The sequence below is a fragment of the Rhinolophus hipposideros genome (genome assembly GCF_964194185.1).
Source record: "Rhinolophus hipposideros genome assembly, chromosome: 2".
Lineage (NCBI taxonomy): Eukaryota > Metazoa > Chordata > Mammalia > Chiroptera > Rhinolophidae > Rhinolophus > Rhinolophus hipposideros.
In genome coordinates this window covers 30,604,093-30,621,732 of record NC_138048.1, presented here as the reverse complement: position 1 = coordinate 30,621,732, position 17,640 = coordinate 30,604,093, and the positions used below count along the sequence as shown (strand labels likewise).

General features: G+C 38.9%; 1 protein-coding gene across 1 annotated transcript in view; it reads right to left on the bottom strand.

Annotated features, from left to right (window-relative positions):
- ADGRG7 (adhesion G protein-coupled receptor G7) overlaps positions 1-8,432 on the bottom strand; it is a gene marked incomplete at both ends in the record, with an annotated part of 62,761 nt that extends 54,329 nt beyond the window's left edge. Inside the window, one exon of the mRNA XM_081070378.1 lies at positions 8,318-8,432. Coding sequence (XP_080926504.1) covers positions 8,318-8,432 — 115 coding nt within the window. The remainder of the gene's footprint in view (positions 1-8,317) is intronic.
- Between the last annotated feature and the right edge of the window lie 9,208 nt (positions 8,433-17,640).

The following is a 17,640-nucleotide window of genomic DNA, read 5'->3' as shown; positions in this document are numbered from 1 at the left end:
GATAGATAGATAGATAGATAGATAGATAGATATTATATACATATCTGACAAAGGAAGTATAAGTATAAACTAGAATTGTAAACTAGAATTGTAAATCTAATTGTAAATTAGAATTGTAAATTGTAAAAAATATATATATTACTTCTAAGAATATAAACAGCCCACTTTTTAAATTGGGAAAAAGACTTAAATAGACATTTCATGAAAAAAGGTATATAGATGGCACTAAGCACATGAAAATACTCAGCATCTTAGTCATTGGACTAATGCAAATTAAAACGACAATGAAATATCATTTCACACCCCACTAGAATGTCTACAATTACAAAACCAATGATGCCAAATGTTGCTGAGTATGTGGAACAACTGGAACTCTAGCAATTTACTACTAGGAATTTCAAATGGTCCAACCATTTTGGAAGGCTGTGTGGCAAATTCTTACAAAGCTAAAGATACACCTACCTATGACACAAAAACTCCGTTTCTAGATAAATATGCAAAATAAATGGAAATATACATCCAAAAAGAGACTAGTACCAGAATGTTACTAACATCTGTTGTGGATGTTATTATATGACACCTGGATCCTCCCCTTTAGGACTGAACCATTCATTCCTCCAACTTTTGAGAATGCTGGTAACTGAGAACACTTAGCTGAGTCCTATTGTAGAAACAGACTCAACTAAAGAGTCAACTCATCCAAGATCCTATGATGCATGCCATAGTTGGTCAATGCCAGGAAATAAGGCTCATGCCCCAGCCTCAATACCTCAAGAAGTGTATTATCCAAAGACAGCTGCACTATGTATCCCATCTCACTCTTCTTATAATGTGATGATGACACTTCTCATTGCCAGGTGAGGTTGATGTTCCGTCTCCGGGAATCAAATGAAGTTTTGTATGTGCCTCAGCCAACAGAGTGGGAGAAATGGCATTCTGTGACTTCCCAGCTAGATAATGAAAGGTGATTTGGCTTCCACCTGGCTTTCTCTCACTTAGAATATATGGCTTGGGAGACTTGAGCCTATAGGTAACGTGAGAAACCTGGCTATTTTGAAGCCTCAATGCTGGAGATATCAAGGGGAGAAACTACACAGAGACACACAGAGAGAGGCATGAGGAGCTTCAGCTGTTTCAACTTTTTGAGTCTTTTGAGCCCAGACACCACACATGGTGAAGAAACTTAAGATGACCCCACTCCAACAACCATCTGAGGGTAACTTCATGAGAGATTCTCACTCAGAACTACCCAGGCATGCTGCTTCAAAATTCTGGACCCAGAAAAGCCATGAAGGATAATAAATGATCATTATTTTAAGCCACTAAGTTTGGGGGTTATTTGTTCTATAACAATTGATAACTAATACAGAAGGCAACTCTGATGGGGCAACCCAGCTTCAGCTATGTTGCAGTTCAATTTTTCCTTCTACCCAATCTGGCTTTCATCATTCCCCCATAAATATTGATTCTAAGAGCACCTGTTGCAATCTTTATGGAGACAAATTTTTAATTCAAAATTTGTTTACCAGGGAACCCAATCCTGGCAATTTTATTCATGGTAGTTAAAACAAAACACCCAAATAGTCCGTCAACAGGAGACTGAATAAACAAATTATGTTTCATTCATATAATGGAATATTGATTATTTAGCAATAAAAAAGCAACAAACACAACAATACAGATACATCTCAAAAACATTATGTTAACAAAAATATGAATACTATAAAAGAGCAAATGTTGTATGATTCTTTTTATATGAGTTCAAGGATAGCAAAACTAATTTAAGGTGATAAAATCAGAACAGTGTTTGCCCAAGGGGTAATGAGGAGGGATAGAGAGATTGGCTGGCAAGGAACACCTACAACAACAGCAAAAAGTGAACATCTCCTAACTCCTAGACAGAAAAGCATAAAACCTTACACTAAAGGTTTCTACCTCAATTACTTTTACCTAATATGTCGTGTCTGACTCTCAATAAAAAATTACAAGGCATCCTAAAAGGCAAAAAACAAAACAAGAACAACAAAAAAACACAGCTTGAAGAGAAAAACCAAGTATCAGAACCACACTTACATATGATTTTGGAATTATCAGATCATGAATTTAAAATAATTATGGTCAGGCCGGCCCAGTGGCTCAGTCGGTTAGAGCCCCATGCTCCTAACTCCGAAGGCTGCCCGTTCGATTCCCACATGGGCCAGTGGGCTCTCAACCACAAGGTTGCCGGTTCAACTCCTCGAGTCCCGCAAGGGATGGTGGGCAGTGCCCCCTGCAACTAAGATTGAACATGGCACCTTGGCTGGGCTGCCGCTGAGTTCCCAGATGGCTCAGTTGGTTGGAGCGCATCCTCTCAACCACAGTTGCTGGTTTGACTCCCGCAAGGGATGGTGGGCTGCGCCCCCTGCAACTAGCAACGGCAACTGGACCTGGAGCTGAGCTGCGCCCTCCACAACTAAGACTGAAAGGACAACAACTTGAAGCTGAACGGCACCCTCCACAACTAAGATTGAAAGGACAACTTGACTTGGAAAAAAGGCCTGGAAGTACACACTGTTCCCCAATAAAGTCCTGTTCCCCTTCCCCAATAAAATCTTTAAAAAAACAGGAATCTTTAAAAATACAGGAAAATATAGCAGTTCTTAGAACTGTTTCTGTTTCTGTTTTGAGCTAGTCAATTGAGCTTAATGATTAAACCTATTGCAGACCTTCAGTTTGACAAACCGAGTTTCAATCCAAAGGTTCAATCTAAGTCAATGGCATCTATTCAAGACGTAATTCAGGGACTGGAGAAAACTGCTCTAAACTATAGTAGCCAGCATTTACTGAGTGCTTACAGCGTACTAGACATCATCTTAAATCTGTCAGTATATTAACTCATTTATTCCTCATATCAGCCCTATAAAGTATGGCTTATGTGAACCCAGGCAGTCTGGCTTCAGAGCTGTTTTCTCTCCCCAACTCTAATACACACATTCTTAACTACCATATTCTATAGTAGATTTCCCTTAATAGCATGTGTTATCAAAGACACATGGATGGTGGTTGTATTCAGAATTCCAAGTAAAAATATCTAATACCTGGAAATCAAGTAAAAAATCCACTAAGCCGAGGTTCTTGCCTCCTAATTTAAGGAAGTGACTTTAAAAATTTAAACATCACTAATTCTGATGTTAAAGTAATTCATGCCCTTAAGCCAATTACATAACAAAATTTATTCCTCAAGAAATTCCTTTCCTTTCATAGAAATTATTCTCTTGATTTAGAGCGTGATTATATGAGGAAGCAAAAAGGGTGACTGATAAAGGAGCAGAAGAGAGATTTACAGCTGACAAGTAAGACTAAATAACACTACGGTTACCTAAAACCCAACTTCCTCCATTCAGAAAACACTTGTTTAGACTTTTTTTTTAACCCCAAAATGCAACCTGTCCTCCAGGAATAGTCACATGAGTCTGATTTAGTATCGAGTTTGTCTCTTGAGGAACTACTGTAATTCAGGAAAATGAAAGCCAAATATCTATAGACAAATTATTTTCCGAGAATCAATAAACTGTCCTTGACCTTTCCCTCACAACCCACAATTCTTACTGTGCAAGAATTTCAGTGCTATAAAGTCTAACCTTAGGGCCTGGGAATATTTTAACCTACAAAAGTCTCTTGTTAGCCTGTGGCACAAGTGAGTCTTGTGATAGGTAATGAAGGCTAGAGTATGTTGAGAGGGGTAGGAAAGAGTCATGATGGCAGAGAGCAGGAAGAGGCATAGGATATGGTTGAATAAGGCATAATTGTCATTGCTAATAGGTTGTGAGGTTAAGATACTCTCACATTGGTCAGAGTTAAAGAGAACATTTCCTACTATTATGATTTTGGACATCTGTCTATATTTACATCAGGCTTAGGTCAAGTTGAAAAATGTCAATGGAAAGATAGACAACGAAGCTTATTTATGTTTTTATTTTACTTTCATCATGTGAATGGGACCCAAAAGCCATGCTGCTTCTTGTGTTACAATGTTCTTGCTATTAGAAGTACGACTCCAACAGAGATGGAGCACCTTATGTCTGTCCATTCTGAAAAATACATAAGATAAGGTGGACATTATTCTTTTAAAAATGCCCAATGTGAAAGGTTGAAGGGCCGGCAAAACGTATATTTTTCTCAAACATAAAAGCATCCTACAAGATTGTTGATCGTATAGTTAAACAAAAGAAGCCACACAAAGTTGGAGAGATCTTAATGAAGCCAAAGCCTCAGAAATTGTCAATGTGTTACATCGCTTGGAGCAGGGAAAGAAAACTAAAATAGTGTCTATGTTAACTGATGTAAACAAATCCAGAATTATATTTATTTTAATATTTTGAGGCAAATCACAAGAAATTCTGAATGTAGTTATTTGACAGCTCTTAGTCCAGTTTTCACATAATTTTTTCATTTACTCATCAACTTTGTATTGGCAGCTATATTCCAAGTACTGTTTTAGGTGCAGGAAATATAGATTAACAAGTCAGGCAGGTCTTTGACTTATTATAAAAGCTTTCATTCTAGAAATGAGGAGATAGTCAACCAGCAAACAAATAAATAAGAAATTATGAGGTTATAAGAGCCATGAAAAAAATACATGTGAAAGAGAATGAATGAGGTAATAACCTTAGAGTGAGTGGATAAGAAAGGTCTATTTGAGAAGGTGACATATCACCTAAGACCTAAACCACCAAAGAAGGAGACAGCCATGTGAAACTTTTGATGAAGAGTTTCAGGCAAACTGGTATCATCAGAGAAAAACTCCAAGTCTTGAGCCCCTTTTGAAAATTGCAAAAGTCATCAATAGTTTTGAAAAATATTTTACTATGTAAAACTTTCAAATGCATAGGACATCTTGCTCCTGGGAGCATAGATGGGAAAGGTGTTTCTCTTGGCAATATTTTTGTGTATCAACATGTCTGCATCTGTGTTTACTTCTATACTGTGTGTGTGTGCATGTGTGTGTGTATTTAATACATAGTGAAATGCATTTTATTTCATAAATATTGTGATGCTTTGGTGAAAAAAGATCATTATTATTTAATGTTTTCATCGCCAACGTATAAAAATGCCAAAGACTATTCTAGCAATCCTAAAAGAAGTCTCGTCTACCCACATGAAATGCTGTCAGCTTCATCAGGACCAGAGCCTTGAATCATGATCTTTTACAAGAGGCCTTATCGTAAATAAGCAGAATAAAAACGTTTTCTATACAACACAGATCACTGGCATTCTAGAGGACATATCTTAAAGCACTTGCTTACGATTTAAACCAATGATTCATTTTTATAAACAAAAAGTAACACACAGAATAATTAGACAGAGATGAGCTCATTTGTGGCTTGTTTGATGGCTACTAGATGGTGAGGTGCATGAATAGGAGAAATCTTTCTATGAAAGGCAGTCACCAGCATGAATACTATCAGAAAATGAACAGTGTTCTAAGCATTGCAGTTGTATGTAGTGTCTTTTGCTGTTCTGGACTAGAAGATCAATATTAGACAATCATATAACTTTGCAAAGCTGGAGAAAATGCTTTTGCACAACATAGCAAAAGGTGGCAAAGTTATGGCAGATACTCTGCCATCAAAAATCTACAGACAACATTTGAAAACTCAGAAAACCTTAAAATTGAAGCAGGAATGCTAATCTCTCTATAAGCACCATTAATAAAGTAGAATCTCATTGACTTGAAGACAATGTGACATCCCAAAGGGCCTAACTTTGCCTAACCAAACTACAAAATGCTCAGATTCTAGTGGTTACTGCATATCTTTGTGAATTAGGGTTTTCAGCCATAGTTGTCTCAAAAAGAAAAGATGAATTAATTGATTGAGTTACCACTATCTTGCTTCTAGAAAGGCAGAACAGTTTGGGACTAAAGCATAGACACTGAAGTCAGAATAATCTAGATTCCAATCCAGACTCAACACTTTCTAACTATGTAAGCTTAAAAACATTCTAGGGAGGCCGGATGGCTCAGTTGGTTAGAGTGTGAGCTCTTAACAACAAGGTTGTCAGTTCAATTGCCGCATGGGATGGTGAGCTGTGCCCCCTGCAACTGAGATTGAGGATGGCAACTGGACTTGGAGCTGATAGGCCCTGGAAAAACACACTGTTCCCCAATAAAAAAATTAAAACAAACAAAAAAATTTCTACGAGCCTCAGTTTCCCCATCTATAACATGGATATATTCATATCTGCTGCAAAGGATGGTTGTCAGGATTAAATGAAATAAAGTGTGTGAATTTTTTTGCATAGTACCTAAAATATAGTAAGAATTTTTAAATTGTGAGTTTTATAATAATGAAATATCCATAACTCTCTCCTTAAAAAATAAATTTAAAAACAACTCATCTGTATACAAGTAAAGAAACCAAAGCGAGACCTTTCAGTAATTACATTAGATGGGATGAGATGAGATGGAAAGAGATGGAGTAGAGTGATGGAATGAGTAGAAGGGAGTGACGTGGAATGAACCAGAATTTACCAACTGAAACAAAATCTGAATAAAATGTACAAGGCAAAATATAACAGTAAGCAGTATCAGTCTTTCAATCTTCCTCTTTAAATGATAGCAATAACCCCTTCCTTTTCAACTGGGTTTACCCCCAAACAGAGGGATATCCCTTGTAAAAAGAGCCAATTTAAACTTCTGCTCAGAGCAAGGAAACGCTTGTCTTTTCTGAGGAGCTGGTGTGCTTCTACTGCTAGACACAGGATATTTGTTACTTACTCTGCTACGTTTCGGGCCTTAGACCTCAGGAAGCTCAGGCTTAGGTTTTGTATTTATTTTTAGCAACTGTCCCCAGCCTTTGACTTTCATGTACTTTCTGTTCCCCACTCTGTCCTCTTCTTTACAATGTTTTTGTATTTTGGTCCTTGTTTTAATGGTTCTGTTGTACCTACCACAAATTTCCCTTTAACAGTAGATGCCAAGTAAGGAAAGGAAGGAAGGAAGGAAGGAAGGAAGGAAGGAAGGAAGGAAGGAAGGAAGGAAGGAAGGAAGGAAGGAAGGAAGGAAGGAAGGAAGGAAGGGAAAGGAAAGGAAAGGAAGGGAGGAAGGAAGGAAAGATTTCTTAAAAGTATGCGTTTAAATAATGTCTTATAAATGTAGCAGACTTCATAGGGTAAACTCTATCGTTCATAATTTTTTTAAACCACAACTAAACTATTTTTAAAAACTTAAATGAAGAAACAGAATACATTTTTCTCAAGTCCAAATTTGATTGTTTTTGTTCTGGTGAATTTTGTTATGGTACGTTCTCTAAATCCTATTCATACAGTATTCTCGAAATATTGTTCTTTGGTGGAAGAAAATCAGATCTATTCTCAGCTACCACGCTGTCAGCTGCCAATATATTTGATTTCTTTTGTGCTCCACAGAGGATCTTTGCAGCCATGCCATACACTGTACTCCTGCGGGCTCCAACCCTTTGTCTGCAGTTATCTTCTCAGAGGGCAGACCACCTCTCCTTCTACCTTCTCCTAACTGGCATTATTTACTCTTATTTATTCAGTTTCCTTAGGTACTTTCTCTGTTTCTTACAAAAGGGGAGTGCTGAGCAGATCCCGCTTTGAATCCCTCATGGAGAACCTCTGCAAAACAAGAGGACAGCATGAGGATAAGGGAAAGTCTGTGCTGCTAGTTTCTGGGGCTTTCCCTTAAACATACTGTATTTAACACCATAACCCCTCTCCTCCAACCCCCAATCTGCTGTCAGCTGTAGCACAGCAGGTGGCTAACAAATCTTTGCTGAATAACCAGGAAAATTATGTTAATTTTTGAGTAGTTTTCTACACCTGAGAAGTGGGAACTTTGTGCGCAAACCATATCATTTTATTTACAATGCTAGAGAGAACATTTCTAAACTTCGTTCTTGAGATAAAATTCTATTCTGCGTATGTTTATGTGTGTACGTGTATGTGTATGTCCGTAACTATTTTCTTCTCTTGGATTTAGCTAAACAAACCCAAACACGTGTTATTAATGATTTTCATTATTACTCTGCTATCTATTCAGTCAGGAGTTAAAAAGAACATAAAGAGGTCAATTCAACCGTGTCATTTCTCACCCTGCATGCACGAGCACGTACACACACACACACACACACACACATTTGTGTATATACAACCACATGTTTGCCATCAATTGACCCTTACATATATTTCATAAATAGCACCCTGATGGGCAGCTCAGCCTAGACATGGCACATTCCAGTATTGTGGCAGGTGGCACAGACAGAGGCTCAATGCCTTCTCTCGCTCTGAGTTAAACATAGTAGGACAACATTACCTCTGTTGATCCTGACCACGGTCATCCAAATGTCCAGTCCCAAAATGATGGCGGTCAGCAGCCCAGATACTACGGCCACCAGCACCCTGGAGTCACACGTGCAGCAGAAAGCCATGGGGAAGCCAAACCACAAATCCACTCCTGTGTGAAAAACAACTAGCTTCTTTTCTTCTTGTGCCAAGAAGTGTAATCCGAAACTATTCCAAAAAAATTAAATAATTTCTTCTTTCAGTAACCTATCAGGCAAATGTCCTCATATATATATGTATATATATATATTTTTTAGGCTTTTTGAGGTTAATCAGGCAGAATGCAGTTTGAATGACCTACTCTGCTTGCAATTTTCTCACCTTCACTGAATGAGAACATGAAAAAAGTGATTGAAGTTATGGGAAAAGGAAGATAACTCAGGGCAATAACAAAGAAGGGGAGGGACTAGCTAACCAGGTCAAAGTGTAAATGTCCTGATAAGCAAGAAAGTGGGAAAGGGAACAAAAGAGAGGAAGCCAGGAAGGTAACTCAGTGGTCATATATGGCGTCTTCCTATGCTTTTGTTAGGAGGCTCTGGCAGAACTTCAGGCCACATAGACTACTTCTTGGGGAAATACAGTAGGTTGTCAATAAGAGGTTACACGGTGCTACCTACACATGAGGCCACTACTTGCTCTTCTAGAAGGAGCACACATTTTGACAGCTGCAGTTGGAAGTGAGCACTCCTGGCAGGGAGTGAAAACACGGAAGCCCAGCATGACAACCCACCTGACTTCTCAGAGTGTTTAATATGTTCATGTACATTATGAACTGTAAAGTTCCCCACATTATTTTACCATAGAATCCTCTTCTTGAGAAGAATCAGAGCTAGCATTCTCATGGTCAGCTTAATTGAACAGTGTGACAGGAACTGCTCACCAGACCCATGTGTACTATATGGTGATGACGATTTTCTGTTGTAGGGTTTCAATATTTTGAAGGGGTGGTAGTCTAGTAACTGAAAAACTGATTTTGGTGGTGCTCAGATATTCTTTCCTCCACACTTCACAGAAGCGCTAGAATCATGGGATATTACAATGGCTGTAGCTTCTTAGTGCTTTTATATCTGCATCTACATGCCAACTATCCACCTAAGAACTTTCAAAATTCATGAAATGAAAGAAATCACTAGACATAGATATTTAGATGTTGACATTTATATAAAGGCATGAATTTCTACTTGTTATAGACAAATATTTAAAGTCATCAGTTTTTATACACACATATATGTCAAAATGACAAAGAAGAAAAGAAAAAGAACAGGGAATAATTCATTTATTCATTCATTCTACTCAATGCTGACATTGTGCTAGGTCTTGCAGATAAAATAGTGAACAAGAGAGGTAAGGTCCCTGCTCAAACACAGTTTAAATTCAGGGAGAACTGGATTTGTGCTAACAATGTCTCTAATTTGTTCTGTGACCCTGGAGAAGCTCCATAAGTATCTGAACTTCTGTTTATTCATATTTTAAATAACCTAGTTGAGGTCTCCCCTTCGTGAAAATCTCAATCCTAAAGTTATTAGCTGAGGAAGAACAATGTAGATGTCTGTGGTAGGGGTAGAGAGGAGCTCTAGCTAGTCAGAGCCCAACGGGGTAAAAAGGAAATCTACAAAGGAGGGAAAAGAGGGGGAATACTTGGTATGAAATGTCAGACCCCGAGCAGAGTAAAAAAGACACCCATATGATTGGGAAGAGGGGGCCTGGCATAAGCTGTCAGAACCGAGGGATGAGGACAGTGTCCGGGTGAGAGAGAGCCAATGTGGGAAATCAAAGCCAGAGAGGGAGAGAAGGGCATTCCTTCAGAGACTAAGAGGGGTCAGGAGGACAGGTGGTGGGTGTGGGAAGTTAGAGAAATAGTAACTGAGGAGGGTGGCCACACTGGGTGGCGATCTACAATAGTGATAGGGAGTCCAGACTCCAAGCAGGGAAGAAGGATGTCCACACATGGGTGGGAGTGGAGGTAAAGGTCAGAGATTGGTTATATACAGAATGAGCAATCAAACATGTAAACGTATAAGAAAAATTGGAACCAAGTTCTTTACTCTAGGAGAAGGGAGTTACAAATATGGGAAGGAAGAAAACTTGAATTCCATAAGAATTTGAAAACAAGTAGTCAGAAACATGGAGAAAGAAAAGCTATGTGCAGTTAATTCTGAAGGAAACAGTTATTCTCCAAGGAAGATGGCTGTCAGACAAATGCATGAATCAGTAATGAAGTTGCTATCCAAAAGAGGAAAACTTATGATTACAAAAAGACAAGTATTTCAAAAAACGAAGTGTGATATTATTGCCTATTTCTAATATTTGAACTAAATAATTTCCATTGTGCTTTTAAAAAAAACTATAGTGTTGGATTGGATTGGAATTGGTTGAATGTGTAAATATGAACTCATTGTTTTCAAAATATATATATAGAAATAATATATATTTCAATATGTACTCAATAAATATAAATATATATATACACACAAACAAGATAGAAGTAAACATAGATACAAAAGTATGTTAACAAACAATAATTTATGTGTGTGCACGTTTATGACACATATGACATATTTACATACATATATTCTCTAGCTCTGGCCACTCACAGGGCGTGGAAGCACTGATAACCCATTAGCAACACCTAGAGCCCAGATCTTCATTTCTAAAAACAATTTTTCATTAAAAGGATCATGGCTCCTTGGGAAAACGGCTAATTCCAAGACTGAGGCAGGGAAAGTCCAAGATGAGGCTAGAATATCTTATGACAGAAAGCAAAGATGTGCTCAAGGAATGATGGGTACTTATCAAATGGACACAGAATCCAGCATGAAGTGACTCCCTATTACCAAATGAAGGACAATTTGAGGATCAAAATCAATAATTCTTATAACAGATTATATCCATTAAATAAAATAGGAAATCTACTGAATCTGAAACCCTGGGGATGGGACCCAGCCATCTGTGTTTTAACTAGTCCTTTGGTAACCACTGTTCTCCCAAATGGGGTGAATCAAGTTTGCAGTAAACCAGCAAACAGCAAGAGATTAATTGGCTTTTTTGTGTAATAAGGCATTCGTTTGTTAATGTTTATGGAAAATCTTACGACTTTAAAGACGGCCAGATGGGCAGCCAGGTGGCTCAGTTGGTTAGAACGCAGTGCTCATAACACCAAGGTAGCCAGTTCGATTCCTATATGGGCCAGTGAGCTGTGCCCTCCACAACTAGATTGAAAAAACAACGACTTGACTTGCAGCTGATGGGTCCTGGGAAAAGCACACTATTCCCCAATAAAAATAAATAAATAAATAAATAAAATAATTTTTAAAGACTGCCAGATATTCAGATAAGTATGCTAAAATTCATGAGGAGCCTATTTTTTGTCATCTGTGATACTACTATTCTTTGTTTTATCTCATTCATTTATTTAACCAGATTTCGAATGGCTTTATACCCAGAAGTGTCAAGAAGTCCTCAAATCCCTTTTACAGGCATACCTTGTTTTATTGCACTCCACTTTATTGCACTTCACAGGTATTGCATTTTATGCAAACTGAAGGCAAGACCCTCCACCAGCAACAAGATTTCGACTCACTCTATTGCCATATTCGCTTTATTGCAGTGGTTTGGAACTGAACCCACAATATCCTCGGGCATGTCTGTATTTCCCTACCATCTGGACTGTGACCCCAATGGAGAGTTAAGTACACAGAAACCTGCTTACCTTACCTCTTATGACACTGATGACAAAGGCCAATGTCAACTGCCCCACCTGTTATACCACAGAAATGAGCCTCTGAGTTCCTCTGTTGGAAAACCTCCCGGTAGCATTTGCTGCCCCTTCATTCGTGAAAACTCTGAGCTACTGCTAATAGAAAAACCCTTGAATTCACTTGTTACATATCTGTACAACCCTACCACCCTCTGTTTCTACCTAGTAGCCGATGGAGGACAGGGAGAAAGTTATTTAAAAAGCTTTTCTGAGGCAAGCCACAGAGGGAGTGAAGATATTTACAGGACACATATTGAAAAATGGCTCACATCCAGAATAACCAAAACTCTGCCAGGTAATTTTTTAAAAGACAGACAACACAATAGAAACGAGGGTGAGAAACTTAAACAGACAGAGCCCTATAATGATTGAGTGCAAAAGTGATCGATAAATTCTGTAGGAGTTATCGTTACACACCTCTGATTAAGCTGCTCACTATGCCTACAGCTGAGCAGGCTGTAGAAGCTCCACGGCTGCTGCAAGTGTATATGGGTACAGCCACTTGGGACGACTGGGTGGCAGCCAGGGTATCCTCACGTTAATTGGAAGCACATCTTGTGACGGAGTAGTTACATTCTTCAGGGTATTTTCCATGAAATGTATGCGTGTGGATATCAAGACACACGTACAAGAAAGTTCAGACCTGAATTATTCTTGGCAGCCAAACATTGGGAGCAACTCAAGTTAATCAGCAATGCAATGGATTGCCTACTAGTGAGTGAGCCCTTGAAGAACAAACAACAGTTACATGAAACAATTTAAATAATCTCAAAATCTTTGGGGAAAGATGCCAGACACAAAAAATTTTAATTTTGTGATTCAATTTATTTCAAGTCATAAACAGGTCAACTCCGTTTTAAGTATTAACGACAGTTAATTTTCTTTTGAAGGAGTGAAGGGTCCACAACTGGGGAGACACAAGAGGCCCCTGAGTGCTGACATGTTCAAGGCAATGACCTGCTCTTGGTTATAAGTGAATTCATTTTGTGGTAATTCACTGAACTGTTCAGTTAGGATTTTTGCCTTCTTCTGTGTTTGTTAAATTTCAAATAAAAAGCTTCAAAAAAAACCAACAAAGACAACTTTATCTTTCTGAGCCAAGAAAAAGTCACCAGATTACTGACCTTTCTTTGTGCCTTCCGACTTTCCTCTGCTCTGCATACGTTTGTTCTTCAGGTGCCACCCACGCTCCCCAGAGCCAGGTGTTCCAGATAGGATCTCAAGGGTGGATTGCTTCAGAGAGGGAAAATTAGCATCTTTTGTGAAAAGTGAGTCACTTAGCACCAATAGAAGTTTATTGCCTATGAAACTGAAATATGTATCCATGGAAAATACATGGACTCTTATTAATGTAATCCTGAATTAACATCTCTGTGCTACAGAAGATGAAAGAAAAGAATCTTTAAATTCTTTTTTAGTGTTAAATTTAGTTCTGTATCTTGCTCCAGAGAATCTCAATTCCTTTTCTCTCTCTTCCAACTTGTTCCTTATGTCTTCCTTTTCCCATTCTCTCCTCTTTTATTTCTTCCCTTTTACATCTCCCAAATCTGAGCTGATGGGTCAAGATTAAAGAAGACAGCAATGGCCAACTATGGTTAGGTAAAGAAGCATCGTGTAGGAAATAACTTGATTTTCTTCTTTTTCTTCTAGAAAGCCTGATTCAGATGAAAGCCAAACCCAGAATTTGTAGTAACTAGACAAGATCTTCAGCCAAGAAATACTGAATCCCATTTAAACACTAGTCCTTCTGAAAGTATGAAATCATAAGCTTATTTGAGGCAAGATGAGTTGATATGTTCAACGTCTTGCAGAAGCTAGCATTATTATTTATACCTTAGCACGATAAACGCTGTATCCTAAATCTCCCCATGTAGTATAATTATTTTACAGAAATCATTACTGCAAATATCAGTTATCTATCATTACCTAGCAGACCATTCCAAAACTCGGTGACTTCAAACACACCATTTATTTGCTCATGATCAGGCAGTTTGAGCAGGACTCAGCAGAGATGGCTTCATATCACATGATCATTTAGCTAAGTCACCTGGAAGTTTAACTGGAGCTTCAGGAATCCAAGGTGGCCTTTCTCATATGTTTGGGGTCTCAGTGGAGAGGACTAGAAAGGTCACGTTGGCTGGACTTCTCTCTACCTCATGGTTTTTTTCTCCTCTGGGACCTACTCCTCCCTGAAGCCTTCTCAACAGAATAGCCTTGCCTTCTTTACATGGAGGCTGAGTTCCAAGACGGCAACAGTGCAAGTTGCAAGATGTCTTAAGGTCTAGGTTCATAACTTGCTCAGGTCACTTTTACTACATTCTATTGATCAAAGAAAATCACGTGGCCAGTCAGATTCAATGTTAGAGGCGGCTAGAAAAAGGCATGAATTCATTCAAAGAGGCAGAGTCCACTGAGGGCTCTGATGTTTAATTTTACTCTTGTGTGTCAACCTGGGTAGGCCATGGTACCTAATTACTGGTCAAACATTATTCTACATGTTTCTGTGAAGGCATTTATTTTATTTCAGATGAACTTTGAAATTTGTAGACTTTGAGTAAAGCAGATTACTCTCATCTAAGCAATTGAAGGCCTTAATAGAAAAAGACTGACTTCTACTGAAGAAGAGGGAATTCGGCCAACAGACTGCCAGCAGCACCAGCTCTTCCCAGCCGGCCTTTGCCCAGCCTTCCCAGCCTTCTCAAGAGCTTAAAATCCTACTCTGCAGATTTTGGACTTGCCAATGTCCAAAATCACATGAGCCAATTCATTAAAACAAATCTCTATCTATCTATCTATCTATCTATCTATCTATCTATCTATCTATCTTTCTATCCCATGGGGTGTTTCTGGAGAACCATGACTATTACAGTGGCCATTTTGCAACACACACTGTGCATTTTCCAAATAAGGTCCATAATTCCCCAGAAAGCTTAAAAATAGTGTGTGATATTCATAGGGTTATGATATAGTTAGAGAGCTGGTATAGAAAAAGTCAGAGCACAACAAAGATAACAATGCATGAGTCACTAGTCAACACTACAAGTGTCTACCTGAGAAATGTTGGAATGACCAGTGAAGGAAATTTGCCAACCTGTGTGGGGCCATTAAACCACATAAATGTATAACCAAGCCTAGTTGTCAACAGGTTGCTCAATGAGGATAATACATTTTACGGCTAGTCATAAAACATGGGAGAGATAATATCTTCATACCTGGCATTTGCCATATTCACAGCAGCACTCCCTTTTCCAGCTCAAGTGCATGCCTTATGTTGAAGTCTAAAACATTCAGCTTAAAACTAATGTTAGAGTAATGAACATATTAGTTTTCCATGACTCCTATAACAAAGTACCACAAATGGAGCTTAAATGACAGATATTTAATGTCTCACAGCTCTGGAGGCTAAAAGTGTAACATCAAGTTATTGGTGCGCCCTCTAATGGTGTGAGGCAAGAATCTGTTCCGCCCTCTCGCTTAGCTTCCCATGGTTTGCTGGCATCTTTGGCATTCCTTGACTTGTAGACACAGCACCCTGACCTGTGCCTTTGTGTTCACATGGCATTCTCCCTGTGTGTGTCTATGTCCAAATTTCCCCTTTTTGTAAAGATACCAGTCATATTGGATTGGGACCTAATCTGCTGTAGTATGTCCTCATCTTAACAAATTACATCTACAACAACTCTATTTTCAAAGAAAGTCACATTCTGAGGTATTGGTGGCTAGAACTTCAACATATGAATTGGGGAGGGCTCCATCCCGGTGAAGCCCTCATGATAAACTTAACAACCTTATAAAGATGAGACTGGACAGAAAGAATCTGTCTCTCCACCGTAACAATGGGGTATAGTACTAATAAATTAGAATCTAAGATATTTTTAAAGTAACCCAAACTCTATCGCTAACAGTATTTGTGGTTTGACTTGTTTGGGTTAAGAAAGTTTCTTTTAGGATGTGAACCTGGTACTTTGGCTTATGAGGTGTGTTTCCATGCTTTGCCACTAGAGGGTAGCATCATTGCTGTAGTTTCTTTTGGTTTTTTTTGTTGTTGTTGTTTTCCCGCAGTTAACATCTAACACTACATGGTGTCTTCAGTACTCAGCCATTCATCCATAACGAAGGCACATCAGATGTGAAACAAATGTAGATGCATTTCTTGGGGGTTGAGGAGTGGGAACGGTATCATATGCTGGAAATAATGGTGTGTCCTGATCATCTCTGTCCTGGTGATCGCTCTCTTGTATCTCTGCTATAGGCTGGATGTTTGTGTCCCCTTAAAATTTATGTCAAACCTCTATCTCAGTGATGGTATTTGAAGATGAGTGCCTTGGGAAGAAATTAGGTCATCACTGTGGAGCCCTCATCATGGAATCAACAACCTTATAATGAGACTGGAGAAAGAGACTCTGTCCCCCCACCATGTTCAGATATAAGAAGGCAGCAATCTGCGAAACAGGAAGCAGGCCTTTACCAGACATCAAATCTGCTGGTGCCTTGGTCTTGGACTTCCTGACTCCAGACTGCAAGAAACAAATGCTTGTTGTTTAAGCCACCCTGTCTATGGTATTCTATCATAGCAGCTCAAACTGACTAAGGCAGTTTCTGACTAGAATTAAATCACCAGAGATATTCAAACAGAAGCCAAAGTCTCCCCTCTCAATGGGACACCTGTGTGGGGAGAAGAGGTGCGAATAGATGGTCTTTAGAATAAGGCAGGTCCATCTAACAAGGAGCTGAGCCATTCACTATGCAGTAGTATGACTTCTGAGATGGAAAGAGCCCTCACTTCTGGTGTCAGGAAACTGATATCCCGTGATGGGCTTGGCCGCGAATTGAGTCTTGACAGGGACAAATCACTAATGCTCTAGTCTCCGAGTCCTCACCTACAGACAGACTTTGCCTTGGATTTTCTCTCTTCTTTCTGCTCCTGTAGCTCACTTTCCAATGCTACAGGTTGAGGATTTCTTAGGTGCTGCAGTAGGAACCAAAGAAGTATGGCTGTCTTTAGGGAATTCTAATATAGTAAGAAGGAAGAATTTATGTATAGATAATTAAGAACTGAGCAGCATATGATTCAACGCTACTCTGGGCTCTGTGCTGTAGGAATTTATAGACAGAAGACCGTGGTATGAAGCAGTAGCAAAGTTTTGAACTGGGCCTTAAAGAATCTCCAGAAGTTAAGCTGCAAGTAGAAGGGAATGGAGGGTTGCTAATACAACATGGAAATTGAAATAAATATGTCTGGGGGAACAGAGAACAAGGGTTGTGTTGAACAACATGACAGCATACCTATATATTGAAATACACTCAATCGAACTCATTTTATTTTGAATACAATGCTAATTAATTTAGAATTGATCTGAGAGGCTAAGGGAAGCTGGGTCAATTTCTGAGCAGAGGGAAGAATTGTTCCATTCTAAATTGCTAAGCCCCTTGATGACTTGGGCGAGCTCATTCCTGCATGTTTTAGAGCCTGTATGTATTCTGGCTTCAGACACAAATCATCGAGTGGGTTGTATTCCTACCGTCTCACTAAAAAT